This window comes from Dasypus novemcinctus, chromosome 24, assembly GCF_030445035.2.
Source record: "Dasypus novemcinctus isolate mDasNov1 chromosome 24, mDasNov1.1.hap2, whole genome shotgun sequence".
In the NCBI taxonomy this organism is placed as follows: domain Eukaryota; kingdom Metazoa; phylum Chordata; class Mammalia; order Cingulata; family Dasypodidae; genus Dasypus; species Dasypus novemcinctus.
Genome location: NC_080696.1, coordinates 16,002,886 through 16,023,574, shown reverse-complemented (window position 1 = coordinate 16,023,574; position 20,689 = coordinate 16,002,886). Strand labels below are relative to the sequence as shown.

The 20,689-nt window shown below is 46.1% G+C and overlaps 1 protein-coding gene across 1 annotated transcript in view; it reads right to left on the bottom strand.

Moving 5' to 3' along the window:
• Window positions 1–20,689, bottom strand: part of PCSK2 (proprotein convertase subtilisin/kexin type 2) — a 282,361-nt gene that overhangs the window by 6,488 nt on the left and 255,184 nt on the right. Inside the window, exons 10-11 of the mRNA XM_058287597.2 lie at window positions 19,624–19,724; window positions 5,178–5,405 (exon numbers count right to left, since the gene is read on the bottom strand). Of these exons, the coding sequence (XP_058143580.1) occupies window positions 5,178–5,405; window positions 19,624–19,724 (329 nt within the window). The remainder of the gene's footprint in view (window positions 1–5,177; window positions 5,406–19,623; window positions 19,725–20,689) is intronic.

The window sequence follows — 20,689 nt, the reverse complement described above, 5'->3', positions numbered from 1 at the left end:
ACAGTGACCATGAATTCCTTTTATAAGAAGCAAAGCAAAAAAAAAAAAAAAAAAAAAAAAAGATTCCTTCTCATTTTAAAGAGAAAAAGGAAACACATGTTTGGGGAAAGGCAATTTAGGAGGTTAAAATAGGGGGTGGCTGCCTGTGGGTACAAGAGGAGGCTCTGAAGAGAACCTTTGAATATTGCTACAGCCTTAGCTCCCAGGCAACATTCTGGAACAGTCACTGCAGAAGGAGAAGCTCGTGCCAAGAGGTGTAAGAGCTACTCTCAGAACTTTTAGAGATTGTGTACAAATGCCTAGTGTTCAAGTCCCGCAAAAGACTAACTTGGGGATGGACTACGGCTTCATTTGACAGCATGTGGCTGCCTTTGTGCCTTTGTGAGGGCCCGGGGGGCTGCTGCTTGTGTTTTGAAGGCTCAACTGTGTCATCAGCCTACACACTTAGGAAGCTGGCATGGCTGTGCTGGCATAATCACTGTCATAGCAGCAGCCGCCCTTAATGGGACCTAACATGCCTGCTACGTGGCCGTCAGGTAAGAACACGCAACGGGGGCCGCTCTGATGTCCTCTCCCACCCGTGCAACAGCACGAGGGGGCGTGATGAAGCACAGAGGAGGAAGCCACAGCTGAGAAGAGACTGGTCCAAGGTCACACGGCTGCTAGGGGGCTGAGCCCACCCTTTTCTCTCTCTCCCACGCTGCTTCTGCATTTATGTCAGGGTTTTCTGTTGATTTCCAAAGGCACTTAAAATGCAGAGCATGGGGCCGTACGTCTTGCCACAGCTGTAGCGGTTTGTGGTGCGTGAACGGTTCGCCGGGTGGGTGGAGGAGGGCGGGCCGAGGCCTCTGTGCACGCGTCACCCGGGCGCGGGCACGGCTGGCTTGGCTCTGCTCAGCCCACGTGGCCGTCAGGGCCGGTTGTCTTTTCCTGTTGTTTTAGTTGAGCACACTTCCCCTACTGTCTGGGTAAACTCTCTTTCAGAAAATGGCTTTTCAAATGGACTCCTCCTCCGGGAAAGCAGTGCTGAGGACACCTACAAAGCCGGCGGGCGGCGCTCAGCCCACCCTGGAGCCCTGCGCATCCAGGGACGGCGGCTGCCAGGGCGTTGGCCTCTGGCCTCGCAGGCTGGGGTCTGCCCAGCGGGGCTGCCAGTCCTGGACACTGCCCTCGGGAGCTCCCCGTGCAGCCTCTGAGGCCTCCCGCCGGCGCACCTGCTGCAGGCCTCATGTCCCTGCAGCTGAGGACAGGTTCGGGGGCTGGGGTGGGGCCAAGGGGCAGAGGGCACCAGGGGGCACGCCCGGCTCTTCCAACCTGGCTAGTCTAATGGTCACCGTTTATAGACCTTGTCCTTGTGTCCAAGTGGTGCTCGCCTCCATTCATGCATTCAAAAAATATAAAGTGTCTACTGAGCACCAGGCACTCTTCTAGGCACTGGGGTTATGCCAGTGAAACAAGAGGGACACTAGCCCTGTCCTCACAGAGGGTCCAGTGGAGATATGCTGAAAGAGCTCTCAGGTTTCTTTTCTAAATTTTATTTATTCCACGCCCCCCAACCCCTGTTGTCTGCTCTCTGTGTCCATTTGCTGTGTGTTTTTCTGTGTCCACTTGCATTCCCATCAGGCCGCATGGGAATCTGCATCTCTGTTTTATTGCATCATCTTGCTGTGTCAGCTCTCCGTGTGTGTGGCGCCACTCCTGGGCGGGCTGCGCTTTTCATGTGGGGCGGCTCTCCCTGTGGGGCGCACTCCTTGTGCATGGGGCTCCCCTACGTGGGGACACCCCTGCGTGACATGGCACTCCTTGCGTGCGGCAGCACTGCGCATGGGCCAGCTCACCACATGGGCCAGGAGGCCCTGGGCTCAAACCCTGGACCTCCTATATAGTCTATCTGTTGAGCCATATCCGCTTCCCTCGGGTTTCTTTTTGTTAAAAACAACACAAGTGCTGTAAGATCAAGTCCCTAGCCAGTTGTGAGATGTTGGGACAATGAAATCTCTGCGTCCCATTTCCCTAACTATAAAATGATGGAGCCGGACAACATTATTTTCCACTGCTTCCTCTGGCTCCAAATTCAGTATTTACAGGCATTATGACAGGATGTTAAATGGATTCAGAAACTGGGAGATAAAAGTGTCACTCATCTCAGTATAACTCTCTCCCTCATGAATGTGTAGCGCTTTGTGGACGGCTCATCCTTCTTGTGCTGTGCAGTCTCCAAAAGTAAGGCTTGATGTCAACACGCACGGTGACTCCGAGGGGCCTGGTGCGCCCTGAGCTGACCGTTCCCCTAAATACGGCAATGATGTCATCTTTCAGTTAACTGTGAATGCAGCTGATCTGCAGCTCACTGCAGACCTTGCTCCGGGGACAATGCCAAGCAAGCGAAAAGAACAACTTGCTCCAGTGTGAAGGTGCAGAGGCCAGAGGCCTCTCTGCAAGTCCTGCCAGCTCCTCTTTGCCAGCCTTCTTCCTTTGCAATAGGGGAATCAGGACCTTGTAGAAACAACAGGAGTGAGCTAGGGCCATTGACCTTCTCTTTCCTAGCCTCCCTTTTCTCACCTGCAAAATGAGACCAGCGGTGCCACCTTCCAGTGACTCAACAGGATGATGAGCATAACGGGCTGGCCAGCGGCAGTCAGGGAGCGGGTCCCAGCAGGTGGGGTGGCTCTGCTACCAGCGCTTCGACAGGGCTGCCCCTTGAATGACTTCTGGGCTGCTGGGCTGGCAAGGGTGTCACGGTGTCGCGGGAGGGAAGGCGAGGGGAGGAGCCGAGGCAAGAGGAGGCTCTGGGGAGGGCAGAAGTCTGTGACCCGGGCTGGCTGAACTTTCTAGCCCTCTGGACTTCTTGACACCCCCTCAAGGAGTTGGTGCTATTCAATTTACCCTTCCCATTTCTGTTTGCGCTATTTAGCATCCCTACTGCTAAGCTGTAAGTACTAGGAGTGCCTTAGAGCTGAGCCATCCAATAGGGCAGCCAAGATCCACCTGTGGCTATTTAAATTAATTAAAATTAAGTCAGACTTGAGCTCTGCAGTCTCACCACCACATTTCCAGTGCTCGGTGGCCACAGCAACGGTACCGAATGGTGCAGACAGAGAACACTTCCACCTTTGCAGAGAGAGTCTCTCGTCCTCTTCAAATTACACAAAAAAGTGTTCTGAGTTCTAACCAGGGAGGCACCGTCCTCAGCTCGCATCTAGGTTTCTTTTGGGTTCAGTTAATTAGGGCGAGTAGGGTTTCGCTTTAACGTCCCCAGTGGGAGAATGGTTCCATTCTCATCTGTTCGATCGCTCCCAAAGGACATCACTGATCCTGCCAGGGACAGGGGCTCCGGAATGGTGGTTACGGAGGGTCAAGAGGGGGTCCCCCCTCTGGGTGGGTGTTTCTGAGTCCCCTGGGGAGTCTCTATTGGAAAAAGCCCCCAGCCCCTTCTGACAATCCCTGAGCCTCACCCAGCAGGGTGCCGGAGTCAGAGTGACAAGGCTCGAATCCCATTTGGCCACTTAGTCGCTGTGTGGCCTTCCTTAACCTTTCCAAGCATCTTCTCACTTATAAGACCCTGCCAAGTTGCAGCAGGGCTGATCCTTGGGTCACAAACTAGATTCGGGTGCAATGATCCTAAGGAAGGGTCTGAGCGCACAGTAGGAGCTCCTTAAGGTCCACGTCGTGTAGTGAGAAGAGCCTGGCATTGGGATTCAGGCTGGCCTTGCTTCAAGGCCTGGCCTGGCCTGCAGGACCTTGAGCACACTTCTTATCCTCTCTGCATCTCAGCTCCCTCGCTTGTAGAAGGTAATAGTGATGGCACATGCCTTCTGCGCTTACAAGGGTAAAGACAAATGGTACATGTGAAAGGCCAGCACATGCCAGCGCACGGTAGGTGCGTCTCCCTGAGACACCACGGGCCCAGTTTGTATTTAATGCTGTAAGACTTCCTCCCCCTGAAGGTGTGAGTGTAAGGTATGCTCTTAACAACAGGTGTGTAGATGCTAAGTGCATGGGGCATAGGCAGGTGCTCACTTAAAGTTAGTTCCCTCACTTAAACTCACAGCCTCTGCAACCTTGACCAAGTCAATCAACTTGCTTGGGACTCAGTGAAACCTGTCTTCCCAAGGCTGGGGGAAGGATGAGGGTCCAACAGGAATGATACACGCACACAGTGGCTTTGGGAAATCCCTGAGGAACTCTGCAGAGCAGCTAATTCTATTATAGAACATTTCCACCATCATAGGAGACCTGTGCAGCTCTTTTTTTTTTTTTTTTTTTTAAGAGTATTATAAGGCTGGGGTTGAAGTTTTGCTTCCCCACATAGTACTGATCAGAGCCATGCTTTATGAGATCATGGCTAGTCCATGGAAAAATAGACACTGCTCTGCAATGATCCACTCAGTGCTACTCTCTAGGAGCTCAACGAATGAGAAACGAGGACACCTGCCCAGGTGAGGGGCTGCTCAGCCAGGTGAGCATGACCACCCAGGTGGGGATGTTTGTCCAGGTGCAGATACTTGCCCAGGTGAGGATAGAGAGAAATTAAGTAAAAAGGTATCGTTAGTGTCCAACCCTCTCGCTATGACAGGGAGTGGGGAGGGAAGTGGTACTGGCCAGCTCAATGGTTTCTGTGTAACGAACTCCTCACTCAAATCCACCCAATGGCAATCCGCCTTACTCAGGATAAAATCAAGTCCTCACACTGGCCCACAAGCAGAATGAATAAGTAAACTGTGTTATAGTCACACAATGGACTATTCAGCCATGAGAATAAATGGACTATAAGTACAGAGTCGAATCTCAATTTTGAGCAAAGGAATCTAGATATAAAAGTGAGCATACCCTATGATTTCATTTACAGTAAGTATAAAATAGGCAAAAATAATCCACGGAGTTAGAAGTAAGACTAGGGGTCACCCTTGGGGAGATGAGAACTGGAAAGGGGCACAAGGGCACCTTCTGGAATATTGGTCATGTTCTGTTTATTGAATTTGACAATTGTCTTCTATGCAAATGTCGCCCCTGGAGTTGCGTTAACTCTATAGCTCTGCCCGGAAGCTGGCGGTCCCTGAGCCAAATCCAGTGCTTCTCCGGGACACGGAGAGGGAATCTGATATTGTTGCCAACACCATGGCATCCTATTTGGGGTATTTTCCACATGCGACAGAAGAGGCTCTGCTCCTACTTACTCAGGATCCTGCACGGAGCCTCCCACACAATGGAATCTCTCGGGCACAGTTTTCCAGTCTTTCGCCATTTTCACCATCGAGCCCGCGTCCAGCACTCCGTAGCCAAAGAGGTGGTTGAACTCCAGGCCGACCCCGTTGCGCCGCCACTGGTGGACTTCGTCGTGAAGCTGGTTCCGTTTGGAGGTGAGCACGGTCAGGTGCTGCATGTCTCGCCAGGTCAGGCCCAGGCTGGGTGTGGAAGGCAGAGGATGGAGCGCACGAGAGCAAGGGCGAGGGGGAGGCCGAGAGGGAGAAAACGGAGAAAGACACGACAGCTCAGGTAAATGAATAACCTCAAGACATCAGCCCCCTGTAAGGCTCTGGAACATCTGTGAACCTCCAAGTCAAGGGATGGGGGGAGGTGTTTCTGTGTCATTTATAGTCATTATATGTTAATATAAAAACTCTTTCTTATTTAAATTTATTTCCACAGAGAATTCTAATACATTCACTGGAATGGTTAAAATGAGAAAGATCAACAATTCCAAGTTTCGGCAAAGATGTGAAGCAGCTGGAACTTACCTACTGGGTGGCAGGAAGGTCGATTACTGCAACCACTCTGGAAAACTGTTTTTATCTTCTATGGCTGTTCACAGGCCTACACTATGGCTAGAAATTCTATTCCTAGATATGTACCCAATAAAATGTGTATAGAACTCACCAAAGACATGTACTAGAATGTTCTTAGCCCTAAACGGTGAATCCCCCAAATGCCCATCTACAGTAGAATGAATAAACCAATTGAGATGTACTTATAGGGTGGAATAAAATATGGCAATGAGAAGGAATGAACTACAGCTACTCCAGATAACGTGGATGGATTTCATCAACATATTGTTGACCTAAAGAAGCCAGGCACAAAAGAGAACATACTCTGTGGTTCCATTTGTTTAAAGTATAAAAACTAATCTATGCTGTTAGAAATGAGTTTAGTGGTTAGCCCGGGGGTAGCAAGTGGTTTTCTTCCTTTCTTTTAACAATTTATTTATTTATCCCCTTCCCCTCTTCCCGCCCCACTGTGTTTTTTATTTTATTTTTTCTGTGTTGTCGTCTCTTCTCATTTTCTCTCCTCTAGGATTCACTGGGATTCAATCCTGAAGATGTCTGAGAGAGGTTCCCTGTCAATTGCACCACCCCAGTTCCTGGTCGCAGCTGTACCTCACCTTGACTCTCCCCTTGTCTCTCTTTTTGATGAGTCATCATCTTGCTGTGTGACTCACTTGTCCGGGGCACTGGCTCACCACATGGGCACTTGTGCAAGCTCTCACTCACCGTGCAGGCACACTTCCTCTTCTTCTCTTCCACCAGGAGACCCAGTATCAAACCCAGGTCCTCCCATATGGTAGGTGGAAGCTCTATCACTTGAGCCACATCTGCTTCCTGCAAGTTGTTTTCTAAGGGCCCTGAGGGGGCTTCTAGGTGCTTCTAGCACACTGTTTCTTAATCTGGGTGCTGGTTACACAGGTGTGTTTCACTTGTGAAAATAAATAGAGCTGAACACTTACAATTCATGCACTTTGTATGTATATTTATCAATACCAAGCTAAAAAAAGGAAATTCTATTTTACTACAATAAATACATAAAATCACTTAATATAAAGCATAAAAATAAGTGATGTATTAAAATTCCAGCTAGATACTTTAGTCTGCCAATGGATCTAAGATCTTGATGTAATTGGCCATATTGCAAGAGAAATGAAAGCAAATTACTTCCTTCCTGTGCAATTCCAAGTTTTAAAATGACATGTTCATGTCCTAACTGAAATCATCTCAGGAACACCACTGTGTCATTTGGGTTTTACCATTTGGGAAAATCAGGCCTGGTAGATGGAAGCTTTGGCATGTGTGAAAGGATTTTGTTTCCAAAGATTTCTTCCATATGTGCAAACGTAGTCATGATGTTTGCAAATGCTGTTCCCTTTGCCTGGAATGCTCTTCCCATCCTTCTCAACCTGAAAAATCTCACTCAGCCTGGGAGCCACTCAGGTGTTCTTTGCTTCCAGACACCCCGTGTCTTGTTGCTGCCTTGGTTATAGCCTGTGTCTGAATCGCTGCACTTTTGGTACACACCCCTCTCTCCCAGGAGGCTGTCAGTTCTTCAAGGGCAGAAACAATGTCTTCAGCGTATTTGTACCCCCAGTGCCCAAGCCAGCCCTTGGTACACTGTTGGTTCAGTGAATAAATGAATCTCCTTCTAAATGCTACTGTCGGTGGAAAGGGATGTCTCATATTACCCAGTGTCTGTGGCAAGTCATGACCCACTGTGGGCTGGGATACCAATTTGCAGAGGCTCTCTACCTGGGCTGCGCATTAAAATCTGGGGAGGGGATTTAAAATCCCACTGTTCAGGCCACACCCCAGATCAATTAAATCAGAACCTCTGGGAGTGAGATCCAAACACTGGAAATCGTTAACACTTCCCAGGTCAGTCCAATGGACGGTCAAGTTTGAGAAGGACTGATTTAATGGATGGGACTATCATTAAAAATGAAAGAAAGGAAGGAAGGACAGAAGGAAGGAAGGAAGAGACTAGAATAGAAAAGAATAACAGTATGCACTGCATATAACACAGGAAACGATTTTTTTTCCCTGCAAACTGTGGTAAACTGAATTAGAAAGACAGTCTTAATCTTAATCTGCATTCCTGTGAGTGTGAAACCATTTGTAAAGAGGACTTTTTGAAGCTGTTATCTTTAGTTAAGTGTGGCCATTTGAACTTTTGCTGTTTGCTGATACGATCATATACCTAAAAAATCCCCCCAAAATCTACAACAAAGCTACTAGAACAGATGACTTCAGCAAAGTCACAGGATACAAGATTAATATACAAAAATCAGAAGCGTTTCTGTACACTATTAATGAGCAAACTGAGGAGAAATATAGAAAAAAATTCCATTTACAATAGCAACTGAAAGAATAAAATATTTAGGAATAAACTTAATCAAGGACATAAAGGGCCTGTACTCAGAAAACTATAAAACATTGCTTAAAGAAACCAAAAAAGACCTAAATAAATGGAAGGACATTCTGTGTTCATGGACTGGAAGACTGAGTATCATTAAGCTGTCAATTCTACCCAAATTGATTTATAGCTCCAATGCAATTCCAATAAAAACTCCAACAGCCTTTTTTTGAAGAATTGGAAATCCAATTATCAAATTCATCTGGAAAGATCAGGGCCCCTGAATAGCCAAAAATATCCTTAAAAAGAAGAACGAAGTTGGAGGACTCTCACTTCCCAACTTGAAAGCATATTACTTAACTACAGTGATCAAAAGAGCATGGTACTGACCAATGGAATTATATCTGTGGTCAAATGATTTTTGGCAAGGCTGTCAAACCCACCAAGTTGGGTCAGAACTGTCTATTCAATGAATAGTGCTGGGATAACCAGATATCCATATTTAAAAGAAAGAAAGAGGTCCCGTATTTCACACCTTATATAAAAAATTAACTCAAAATGGATCAAGGTCCTAAATATAAAAAGCTAGGATCATTAAACTCCTAGAAGGAAATGTAGGGAAACATCTTTAAGATTTTGTGGCATGAGCAACAGAAGAAAAAAATAGATAAATGGGATCTCATCAAAACCAAACACTTTTGTGCTTCAAATGACTTTGTTAAGAAGGTGAAAAGGCAGCCTACTCAATGGGAGAAATTTTCAGAAACCATATATCTGACCAAGGGTTTGGTTTCTATGTTATATAAAGAGAGCACACAATTCAACAATAAAAAGACAAGCAATCTAATTTAAAAGTAGGTAAAGAGGAGAAGCAGATGTGGCTCAAATGATAGGGCTCCTGCCTACCATATGGGAAGGCCTGGGTTCAATCCCTGGGGCTTCCTGGTGAAAAAGAAGAAGAGAAAGCGTGCCTGTATAGCAAGCCCATGTGTGGTGAGCCAGTGCCTGCATGGCCAGCCAGTCAAGTGCCTAAATGGTGAGCCAGTACTCGTGCAAGAGAGTCACAGAGCAAGAAGATGATGCAACAAAAGAGAGATGAAGGGGAGAGTCAAGGTGAAGCACAGCAGAAACCAGGAACTGAGGTAGCACAGCTAACAGGAAACTCTCTCTACATCAGAGGTCCCCAGGATCGAATCCTGGCGAATCCTAGAGGAGAAAAAAATGAGAAGAGAAGGAAAAAAAGAAATAGATACAGAAGATCACACGTGAATGGATACAGACAGCAAAACCAGCAGGACGGGGGATGGGAGAGGGGGTGACGGAGGGGGAGTAAAGAAATAAATAAATCTTAAAAAAATAGGTGAAGAGCAGAGTGCGTGTAGCATATGCTTCGCATATATGAGGTCCCAGGTTCAACCCCCAGTACCTCCTAAAAAAGAATGGGCAAAGGACTTGAAAAGACATTTTTCCAAAGAGGACATACAAATGAACAAAAACTACATGAAAATATGCTCAACATCACTAGCTATTAGGGAAATGCAGATGAAAACTACAATGAGATATCATTTCACGCCTTACAGAACGGCCATTATGAACAAAACAGAAAGCAGCAAGGGCTGGAGAGAACGTGGAGGCATAGGAACACTCCTTCCCTGTTGGTGGGAATGTCAAAGGGCGCAGCCTCTGTGGAAGACAGTTTGGTGGTTCCTTGGGAAGCTAAATATAGAACTGCCACCTGCTACTAGTAATATATTCAGAATAACTGAAAGCAAGGGAGTGAACAGTTATTTGCATGCTGATATTCATAGCGGCATTATTCACAATTGCTAAAAGATGGAAACAATCTAAGTTCCCATCAACCTATGAATGGATAAACAAAATGTGGTATAAACATACTATGGCATACTATTCAGCTGTAACAAGAAATGAATTGGGATGCATATGACAACATGGATGAACCTTGAGGATATTATGTTGAATGAAATAAGCCAGACACAAAAGGACAAATATTTTATAGTCTCACTGATGTGAAACTAAATATGATGAGTAAACTTGTGAAGTTAAATTATAGACTATAGGTTAGTAGGAGACAGAATGGGAAGCTGATACTCAATGCATATAGAATGTTTAATAAGGTTGATTGTAAATACGTGGAAATGGGTAGAGTTGACGGTAACACATTATAATGAGTATAACTAATGCTGCTGATTTATAATGTGATTGTGGCTGAAAGGGGTAGTCTAGGGAGGTTAATGTTAATTGAAAGACTGCTAGAGAATAACCTAGGGACAGTATAACATAGTGACAGTGCAATAATATAGTGATATATATAGTGATATAGTCATAGATGAGGATTCTGGTTAATAATACAAGAATGTTCCTCTATTATAATGTGTTAAGATAATAGTGATACATGGGAAAAGCACAACTAATGCAATTTACAGACTATAGTTAACAATAATATATTGTAATATTTTTGTAGCAAAGGCAGAGAAAGTACTGCATCAATGCTAAAATTAAAAAAATATATTGGATTTAGTTTTATGAGATGTGAATATAATCAAGTACTTTTTCCCTTCATTTTCTTCATTAACAAGGAGGCCTTGGTCATGTCATTTAACAAATCTGTGCTCATTTTTTCATCTTTTGGGACACTAGAGAAACAACTGAGTTTGTTTTTAGGATTAAATAAGATAAATGAGGGAAGCAGATGTGGCTCAAGTGATAAGGCCTCCGCCTACCTTATGGGAGGACCTGGGTTCGATCCCTGGGGCCTCCTGGTGAAAAAGAAGAGAAAGTGTGCCCGCACAGTGAGCCAGTGCCTGTGTGAGTGCCCGCATGGTGAGTGCAAGTGCCTGTGCGAATGCCCGCGTGGTGAGCCAGTGCCCACTCAAGTAGGTCACGCAGCAAGATGATGACACATCAAAAGAAAGACAAGGAGAGAGTCAAAGGTGAAGCACAGCAGAGACCAGGCACTGAGGTGGCGCAATTGACAGGGAACCTCTCTCCACATCAGAAGTCCCCATTATCGAATTCCAGTGAATCCTAGGGGAGAGAAAATGAGAAGAGAAGACAACACAGACTGCAAAAACAGCAGGGCAGGAGGAGAGAAAGGGAGAAAAATAAATAAATAAATCTTTAAAAACAAACAAACAACCAAAAGAAATGTGCCTGGACAGGATTTTTAAAGTAATGCTTCCATAATTTGTTCAGCTGCATTTTGTTTGTTATTTTATTTTTTTGAAGTTGAAATAAAGTTTTAAAAATGGTGGAATGCAAAATTTATTTCTCACTAAGGGTCAAGGTCAAAAAAAGTTTGATAAGCACTGCACTGGGGCTCTCTTCAGAAATTAAATGACTCAAAGGACTAGAAACAGCACAGTGCAATAAAATTTTAACACATGCAAAGTTCATTGGTTTGAAACTTTGAAGCAGAGCCAAACGATTCTAACGATTCATATGCTCTTGAAATGCAGACTTTCTGCTTTTAAGGAGAAAGTTCCAAGGAAGGTCAATGCTCAGAACACATCTTGGACACTTGGTCCCGCAGGACCTGAGCGGATGGTGTGAAGCTTCCTGATGCTGATTCTGGCTAAACCTAAGTGTTTTGCTGGAATGAGACTGAATTCATTAAGCCCCAAAGTGTTGACAAGTGAAGATCTGAGTGACCCAAAGGTTGCCTGGCAGGGGGATAGCGCTCATCATAGCTAGGGGTGCTGCACCAGAAGTGTGCTGTGCTTCCAAGGTCTGGAGAAGGACCCAGACATGGGTGGATATATTATGCTTATATAAGCATACATTATGCTTCTCCACCAATATATTCTCATAAGATCCATGAGAAAATCTGCATGAACAAGGAGCTTCTCACTTCTGAGATGAATCAGGCCATAGACCATACTCCAAAGTAATTGAATTAGTGACACCGTGTGGCCAGCCATTTGCATATTTCTGAAACTTAAAATTGAGCCCCTCCTCCTACCCCCTTCTGAGTGATTTCAGGATGGACAGACTTCAATCTTGTGCAAGATTGGAATGTCATCAACATGCCTTAAGCTTTAATCCTACCCGAGCAGCTCACAACTATTAAATAAATAAACATTTACAGAGCATCAACAATTGAAAGCCCATGGTGCTCAGAACTGGAGAGGAATGGGGCATGTTCATCTAAGTACCAAGTATTTGATACAGTAGTTGGGAAAATCAGACAGAGATACATGAAAATTAATGGACACTTAAATGGTCCCCTGAATCCGATTGTCTACCATGTACAGCCACTGCGCTGGATCTGGGCATGTTATAGGGAGGTCCCTGTGCTCATGGAGCCGGGGAGGACAGATGGACAGCTCAATATTTAAAAAGTGAGATGTCATGATGGGAGGTGCTTGGGATGCCGAGGGAGCCGCCAGCAGGGTCCCTGTTTTATGCCATCCTGGGACTCTCAGACCATGGACCTCAAGCTCCCTGCACCACAATCACTTGGGGACTAGTGAGAAATGTGGATTCCTGGCCTCGCCCCCAGCTCTCCTGAATTAGCATGTCAGAGGTTGTGGGCCTGAGAATTTGCACTTAAAACAGATGCTTCTGCACATGGATATTTGAGAATATTCACAGTGGGTCTCAACTCTGGCTACACATCTGGGGCACATTTAAAAAAAGTGCCAGGCCCAGAGATTTTGATTCCACGGGTTCGTTCAAGCATCAAGTAATCCCCGAATGCAGCCGAGCTTGAGTAAACCCGAGCAGGGCAGTGTTTCCTGTGATGCTGGTGGAGCTTGTAAAAATACAGCTTTCCAGGCCCCTTCCATGGAGATCCTGATTCTGTGCATCTGGGATGGGCCTGGGACTCTGCATTTATTATTATTATTTTTTTTAGTGTTCCAGAATTCTCATCAGGAAATTTGAGAGACTCTGGTCTAGGGGGTTCTTACAAGGACCTTGTAAGCAGTGACTTATTAAGTAAAGGTCAAAGGGAGAGTTGGAGTGTCTGAGGGAAAAGGGGTTCTAGAGGAGAGAAGGTTTTGGAGGGAAGGATCTAGAGGAGGGAGAATGCAAGCATCGTGCAGGTGAAAAACGGAGAAAAGCTTAGGGGGACAGGGGCACTGAACGTGAGCAGGGAGGGTGAGTCACGGGCCATGCGTGGAATGGAGAAGTATGGGGCTGAAGGGCAGGACTACACCAGTGAAAAGGCCCCTGCCAGAATCGGCGGAGAGATGACCACACGGAACAAAGCTGGATGCAGTCACCTGCGAGCCATGAGTGCCAAGGCTGTTGTCAATAAAACTGCTACCTTCCTGCAGCTGGGAGGAACTTGTTGGCTGGGTCCAATCATGGGTAGGACCCTATGATATTACAAGGATAAATGTTACTTTGCTGGTCCTAGGCCACTCAGGATGGACCAGTTGGCCCTTGGTGCAAAGGGAACAATCCTAGAGACTGAAGTGGAAACCAGGGCTCCAAGGAGGGAGGCCGTTCAGGACAAGGTGGAGATTTCCTGAGTGAGTTAAAACGGGGCTCTACGAAAGAATTAGGTGCTCACATACAGTCAGCAGCTGTATCTGCCACAGTGACCCCCAGTCGCTGAAGCAGAGTTGGTGTACTGACTTCTTGCTAAGAAGAATGAAGTATAAAATCTTGACCTTACTCTCTTTAGTTCCCTGTTTCTGAGGATTTTTCCCTTGCCATTCTCAGCACACTTCTATTAATGGTATTAAATTCCCCTGGATCCAATTACCATTTCCTCCTAATTACCAAGGCAGCAAGGGGAATTTAAGGAGTGCACTTGCATCTTTAGAGGAATTGAAAACCGAAATGTTCTAAAGAGGTTGCAGTTTTAAGGTTGGAGAAATGACTTCCAATAACATCCGGTAAATTCTAGAAGCCAACAGGAAATTTTAAATTTCTCTACTTCTTGGATGTGATCTTCTGAACAAGATAAGGTATGTGAACCTGAGCAAGCAGCTTTACTTCTCTGGGCCTTGTTCTCATCATATTAAGAAGAGACGCTTGGGGTAGTGAAAAATCCATTCGGCTCTTTCTCAGCTTTAAAATTCTAAGTCAATTCCATAAACTCCAACAGGATTAAACAATAATCTCAGGGAAGCAGACTTGGCCCAGTGGTGAGGGCGTCCGTCTACCACATGGGAGGTCCGCGGTTCAAACCCTGGGCCTCCCTGACCCGTGTGGAGCTGGCCCACGTGCAGTACTGATGTGCGCAAGGAGTGCCCTGCCACGCAGGGGTGTCCCCCATGTAGGGGAGCCTCATGCGCAAGGAGCGTGTCCCGTAAGGAGAGCCGCCTAGTGCGAAAGAAGGTGCAGCCTACCCAGGAATGGCGCCGCACACACACAGAGCTGACGCAGCAAGATGATGCAACAAAAAGAAACACAGATTTCCAGTGCCGCTGATAAGGATAGAAGCAGTCACAGAAGAACACACAGCAAATGGACACAGAGAGCAGACAACTGGGGTGGGGAGGAGAGGGGAGATAAATAAAAATAAATAAATCTTAAAAAAAAAAAATCTCAAAGGTCTGGATTACTTCCAGTCTGAGAAAAACAGTGCATAAATCAAGTTGGTTTCTCCACAGCCTTCCCCCAACCCCATCTACCCATCTCCTGCGACCTGAGAGAGAAAATCCAGTCTACAAGACGTCATCCTGTGGCTGTGGCGTGGAAAACCTTTCAAAGAACCTGAAACCTGGCTTTCTGCACCATGTTTGAGGACAAGCCGGTTCATTCACTGTGGCCCATTGCCAGGGGCAATTGGGTGGAAGATCCCAGCCACAATGGCAGCCAAAGGAGTGGCTGAGCCGTGGGTGCCTCGCCTGTGTCCCACAGTTAGGTTGACAATAGTTCCCGGAGTTGGAACGCATGGTACCTGAGGGTTTAAATCCCAGCTCTGCCATTTGCCAACTGTGTGAGCATCAATGAGTTACTTTAACAATCTATAAAATGGTGAAAAGGCCTTATAGGCTTGTTGTAGGATGTATACGTAGATAATTCAGGTAACACTCCTAGCACAATGCCTGACAAGTAGTGGACACTCAATAAAGAGTTTATTATTATTAATAATAAAATCTATCTCATGTAGTTGGCTTTAGAAGAGAATAAGCTCTCTTTTCCAAGATTAGGATTGGCTACAATATTTAAGAGTATATAAATGAATGTTGGTTTTAAGGACAAATTTAAAAAGTACATTTTCCCAAAGAAATGATATTTATTCAGGGAGGTTATAGGAATCTTAGTGAAGAGCTCACTTTCTATATTTTGCAGATAAGAAAACAGAGATCCAGAGAAAGTGAGCCATTGTCCACTGAGATGCCAGAAGACACTAGCAGTTGCCTCTCCCATGTCCATCCTCCCCTCCTTCCTTACCAAGAAAACCTGTTTTACTCAGGACAGTAATGTGTTCAGCTGCGAAACACACTTTCCCAGCTTCCCTTGCAGTCAGGGGTGATCATGTGACAGTTCTAGCCAATGAGAAATAAGCAGATGCCGCCGGGTGGGGCTTCTTGGAACACCCTTTAATCAGGGCTGACTCAGCTCCTGGAGTTCTTTTATGCCCTTAGTTTTTCCCTTTGTCTTGCCAGAAATGTAGACATGATGGCTGGAGCTCTAACGGCATGTAGAGAACAAGCCAAAAAGAGCTGGATCCCCTGACTTGCCGTGGCACCCGACACCAGCCCTGGGCTCATTTACCCCTGTTCAGGTTTCACGAGAGGGAAAAAAAACCCTGCCTCAGTTTAGCTGAGGATTTCCTGTTTCCTGTGGCCAAGTTCAATCGTGACCTCATCAAAAGCAGAGCCAAATACCCACACTCAGCAAGATACCACCTTGATTCTCAGAATCACTGCCCTCTTGACTGTTCACACTCCTTGATCCACAGTCCAGTGACAGGCTGGTTGTTTAATGTTCCTTGGGAATAGGGGCTGGAAAAGGACTAATTCCAGGAGCCCTCATAGGGATTCAGATTCAGTGAGTCTAGGATGAGAGTAGGAAGCCATCTTTCTCAAACCCCCTGTTCATCAGCTGATGAAATGCAAATTAAAATCACAACATCGATTCCATTGCACACCCATTAGAATGGCTAAAATGTAGAAGAATGACAATACCAAACGTTGGCAAGGATGTGGAGGAACTGGAACTCTCATACATGACCGGAGGATCAATGGGGACACTCACTTTGGAAAACAATTTGGCAGTTATCTACTAGAGCTGGACATATGCATATCCTATGACTCAGTATATGAACTCCCTGGTATACACCCAACAGAAATATGTCTATATGATCACCAAAAAGACATGCACGAGAATGTTTATAGCAGTATTATACATAACCCCAAAGCGGAAACAACCGAAATGTGCACTTGTGCAATGGAATAATACTCAGCAAGGAGAATGAATGCTTACAACTATACACAATGTGGAGGAATCTCACAGGCATATATTGAGCAAAAGAACCTACACTGGAGCTGGCAATGGGCTGTTTCTCGGTCTGGATGCTGGTTACACAGGTCTCTTCACTTTGTAAAATGTCATTGAGCTGTTCCTCGTGATTTGTGCACTTTTCTGCATGTGTTATACTTCAAGAAAAGTCTACATTAAAAAAAAACCCTGCCAAGGGGAGAAGGTGTGGCTTAGTGGTAGAGCGCCTGCTTCACATATACGAGGTCCCAGGTTCAATTCCCGGTACCTCCTATATAAAAAAAAAAAAAGTCATGCCAGACAGATCATGTATTATAGGTTACCAGGGGTTGGGGCAGGGGGAGGGAATTATTGCTTGATGGGTACAGAGATTCTGTTTGAATGGAAAAGTTGGGGTAATGGATATTGATGGTGGTAGCACAATATTAAGAATATAATTACTACCACTGAATTGTACACTTGAGAGTGGTTAAAATGGGAAAATTTGAGTTGTATATTGCTGCAATAAAAAGTTAAAAAAATCCATTCCTCGTAAGTTCCATTTTGGTAACAGCATGGGCTACATTACCATGGATGGTTCTCTTGAGTCAAAAATTTCCCTCCTTGTGACATCTTCCCCTCAGACCTAGCTCTGCCCCCCGAAACCACACAGAAAGTGCTTGGTCATACCAAAGAACCCTACATACTGGAAGGAGGCAGGCACCTCCCACAACGGCAAGCTTTAAAAATTTCTCTAATATTGGTCTTCTTGGGAGCTGCGACCAATATTCTCTGCGGACAACAGAGGCATTTTCAAGCATTTGGCAGAAGAGTGCCTTACGAAATTAAAGGACCAAGGGCTGACCGGCTGGGATAGAGGAATGGGCTCCTTTTCTCATCTGGAGAGCAGGGGTGGTTAGTCCCCCTTTCACGGTCCTGATGGGCATGCCTGTCGGCAGGCGAATCGAGTTATTGCACATCTGCTCCGGAAAAGTTTTCTTACTGGACCCCTGGGTGGGAAATAGTCCTTGACTGCTGCGCACATGTCGTGGAGGACTCCCTGCTGCCTGCGTGAGGATATGGGGAGCCTTGAGCTGTAAAGACTGCTCTGCAGAGGCTCTGTCCCTCCACCTTGCTCTGGGGGGCTCTCTTGGGGCGATCTCCTCCTCACCGGTGCTTTTAGCTGCTAGTGACGACAGCCGCCTTGGACCCAGGGGCAGAAAGCCAGAGGCGCCTCGGTTACTTTCCCCAGGACCGGCTCTTGGCCCATGACCGGCTGGCACCAGAATGCGAGCCCAGCTCCCTGGGCTTGAGAGAGGACAAACAAGTCACACTCCAGAGGCCCCCACGGGGTCAGTCCGAGGCCAGGACTTCTCCCTGGCTGGGCATCTTCCTTCCCATCCCTCACCTGTATCTCCTTCTCCCTCTCCCCTGGGAGCTCCTTCCTTAATAAATCACTTGCTCCAAAATCGCATCGCAGGGTCTGCTTTTGGCCTAAGACAGGTGGTGCTCGGAGAAATTTTAGGAGTATTTTCCATGACGGGCCTGAATCACCTACTACCCAGTGTCCTTTCCCCCCTTCTTATGGCAATAGAGATCATTTAATTTATGACCAGGACTCAAAGACAAAGTATGCGATGTGGTTGCGTCATCCTCTCTGTAAGGATCCCTGCAACTGTGCGCTAAAGAAAGGTGACCAAGAGACGTCAAGCCCATGCATCTGTCTGGGGCGTGGCAGCCTGGCTCCCCTACCCCAATTTATTTATTTGTCCCTTTGTATGGGTAGGAGCCTGGGCAAGTGATTTTTTTTTTTTTTTTGCTTGCCAAAATCCAAGGAGACTGAGTCAAGTTCTGCCTTCTTAGGTTTCAAAGGAGACCAGAAAACCCTTTATTCTTGGAGCAGAGGCCCTTTCCCTGCAAGGCTCGTTGGAAGGCGGGGTTCATTCCTGGAAAACAAGGCCAGCCTCTGCTTTGCACTAAGAGGAAGGAGAGGAGCAGGTGGGCAGGTCCCTCCACTGACGAGCCCACTCAAGGTGAGTCCAGAAACACGTGGGCTCACTGTGGGATGGTTTCTTCCCCTTACCTGTAGCTTGGAAAGTTTCTGTGAGGGTTAATTTCATGGGTCATCATGGGTCATGGTGTCCAGTTGTTTGGTCAAGCAAACACTGGCCTGATTGTTACTGTGAGGGTATTTAGTAGATGGGTTAGCAGCTACAGTCAATTGATTGCATTTACGTCTGATTGCATCTACAATCAACAAAGGAACTTGCCCTCAGCAATGAGGGGAGTCTCCTCATCCAGTCAGAGGTCTTAAAATGAGGACTGAGGATCCGCAGTCTGAAAGAATTCCTGCTGCTTTTTCAGCCAGTTTCTTCTGGGAAATTCAGCTGCATCTTCATTTGGCGTTGCCCATTTGTGGCCAGCCCTGTGGAGTTTGGACTTGCCAATGCCTGTGGTTGTACAAGCCAATTCCTATAATACATCTCTTAGTATTTACATATATGTCCTGACAGTCCTGTTTCTCTGGAGAACCCAATAGTTTCCCAGTAAAGGCCATTTCTTGGTCTATACCACGTGACTTTGCTCCACTTGTCTCAGTGTTCAAAAGTGAATTTACCTTATCCATGGACAAGTCCTGAGTGGGAGGCTTGAGTGCTGCCTGCTATATGACACCCACCTTAGTGATTTTGTTTTTCCTTCATTTAGCTGATCCCGAGTCTTAGTGGAATAAAACTGCTAAGGGAAACCAGAGGATAAAGAGGCAGTTTCCAGGAAGAAACAAATATCCACGTGCCCCTACCTGGTGTCTAAGTAAGTAGCCGATCTGTGCTGCTGGGCATTGGGGTTTCTGCTCTCCTTGGAATGTAGTTTTGTGGGGAGAGTTGAGCCCCTCACAGGTAGGGAGGTATATGTGTGTGTATGTGTGAGTGTGTGTGTCATTTAAGGCCCACGGCTCGTTTAGACACGTCCACGGGAGGTCCTGGCCCCGCCTCTTCCTAAGCGCCCACACCCACTTTTGCCTCCTGGACACCTGGTGTGTCGGTGGGGGAAGGCGTGTCGGTCCACCCTGCAGAGCTGACCCTGGGCCCACAGCTGTGAACATACTTAGCCTCCAAAGCCAGGGCGAACACACCAGCTGCCTCCGGAGCAGCCGCAGACGTCCCAGAATGCCTCAGGGTGCAGTTGCCGTACAAATCCGTGGTTGCCTGGAAGGGAAGATATTGATTAATGAGTCAATAAATCACACTATTTTGAACCGCCAAACAATATGGGACAGGAGATGATCCCTTCCTTTTATTTAAACCATGTGTTGCTCTGAAGAATAAGATGAAAAACTAAGTAAAAGCTTAGCATCCACATACCTACACATTTTGCCAGAAATTTTATCACTGAGCTTCCTAGTAGCCAGTGCAAAAAGGGACACATAAGTAGTTAGAGTATCCACAAGATGAAAACAAGTCAGTTACTCAAAGAAGCATAGCTGCTATTCCAGAGATCAGAGAAACTTTTATATCCGGGCTCCTAAAAAGAAACATTCTGAGGTGGAGAGAGAGAAATCAATGCCACCAACCCTAGAAATGCAACCGTTAGTTTTGCTGCGTGGAGACTGACTTTAAGGGAGCCTGGGGGCCATTGGATCAGCTGTTCTTTTCCTTTCATGAAGGAAAGGGTGACATTTCCAAAGCAAGCTCAGCTAAAGTCTACCTAGAAGGACAGGCCATTAAAGAGAAAATATTTCTCTACATCAAATATTCATGCAGAGACTCCAGACATGCTGAACCAAGGTGATTGGTTCCACAACCCTTCCTTAGGGGGTGCTGGGTAATCTGAGTGTTAAAGGGCTTTCCAAAAGAGAAAAAACTCCATTTTCAATGTTTGTGAGAGCCAGGGTTTTCATTACAATCCTGTATAAAGCAGAGGAAGGCCTCTCCCTCTTCCACATGTGTGCCTAATATTTAGGAGTTATCAAATCCAGAAAAGTCCATCCATGGGCGCTAATTTTTAATTACTGCAATGAATGGACAAGTTCTTGGCTTTGATGGGGTGGTGGTATGATACCCCAATTCTTACAATTAGTAATCCTCACTAGTGACCTGCCTGGGCAATTTATTAATAAACCACAATTTACAATTTATTGTAATCCAAAACAGGAACAAGGAAGACAACGTAT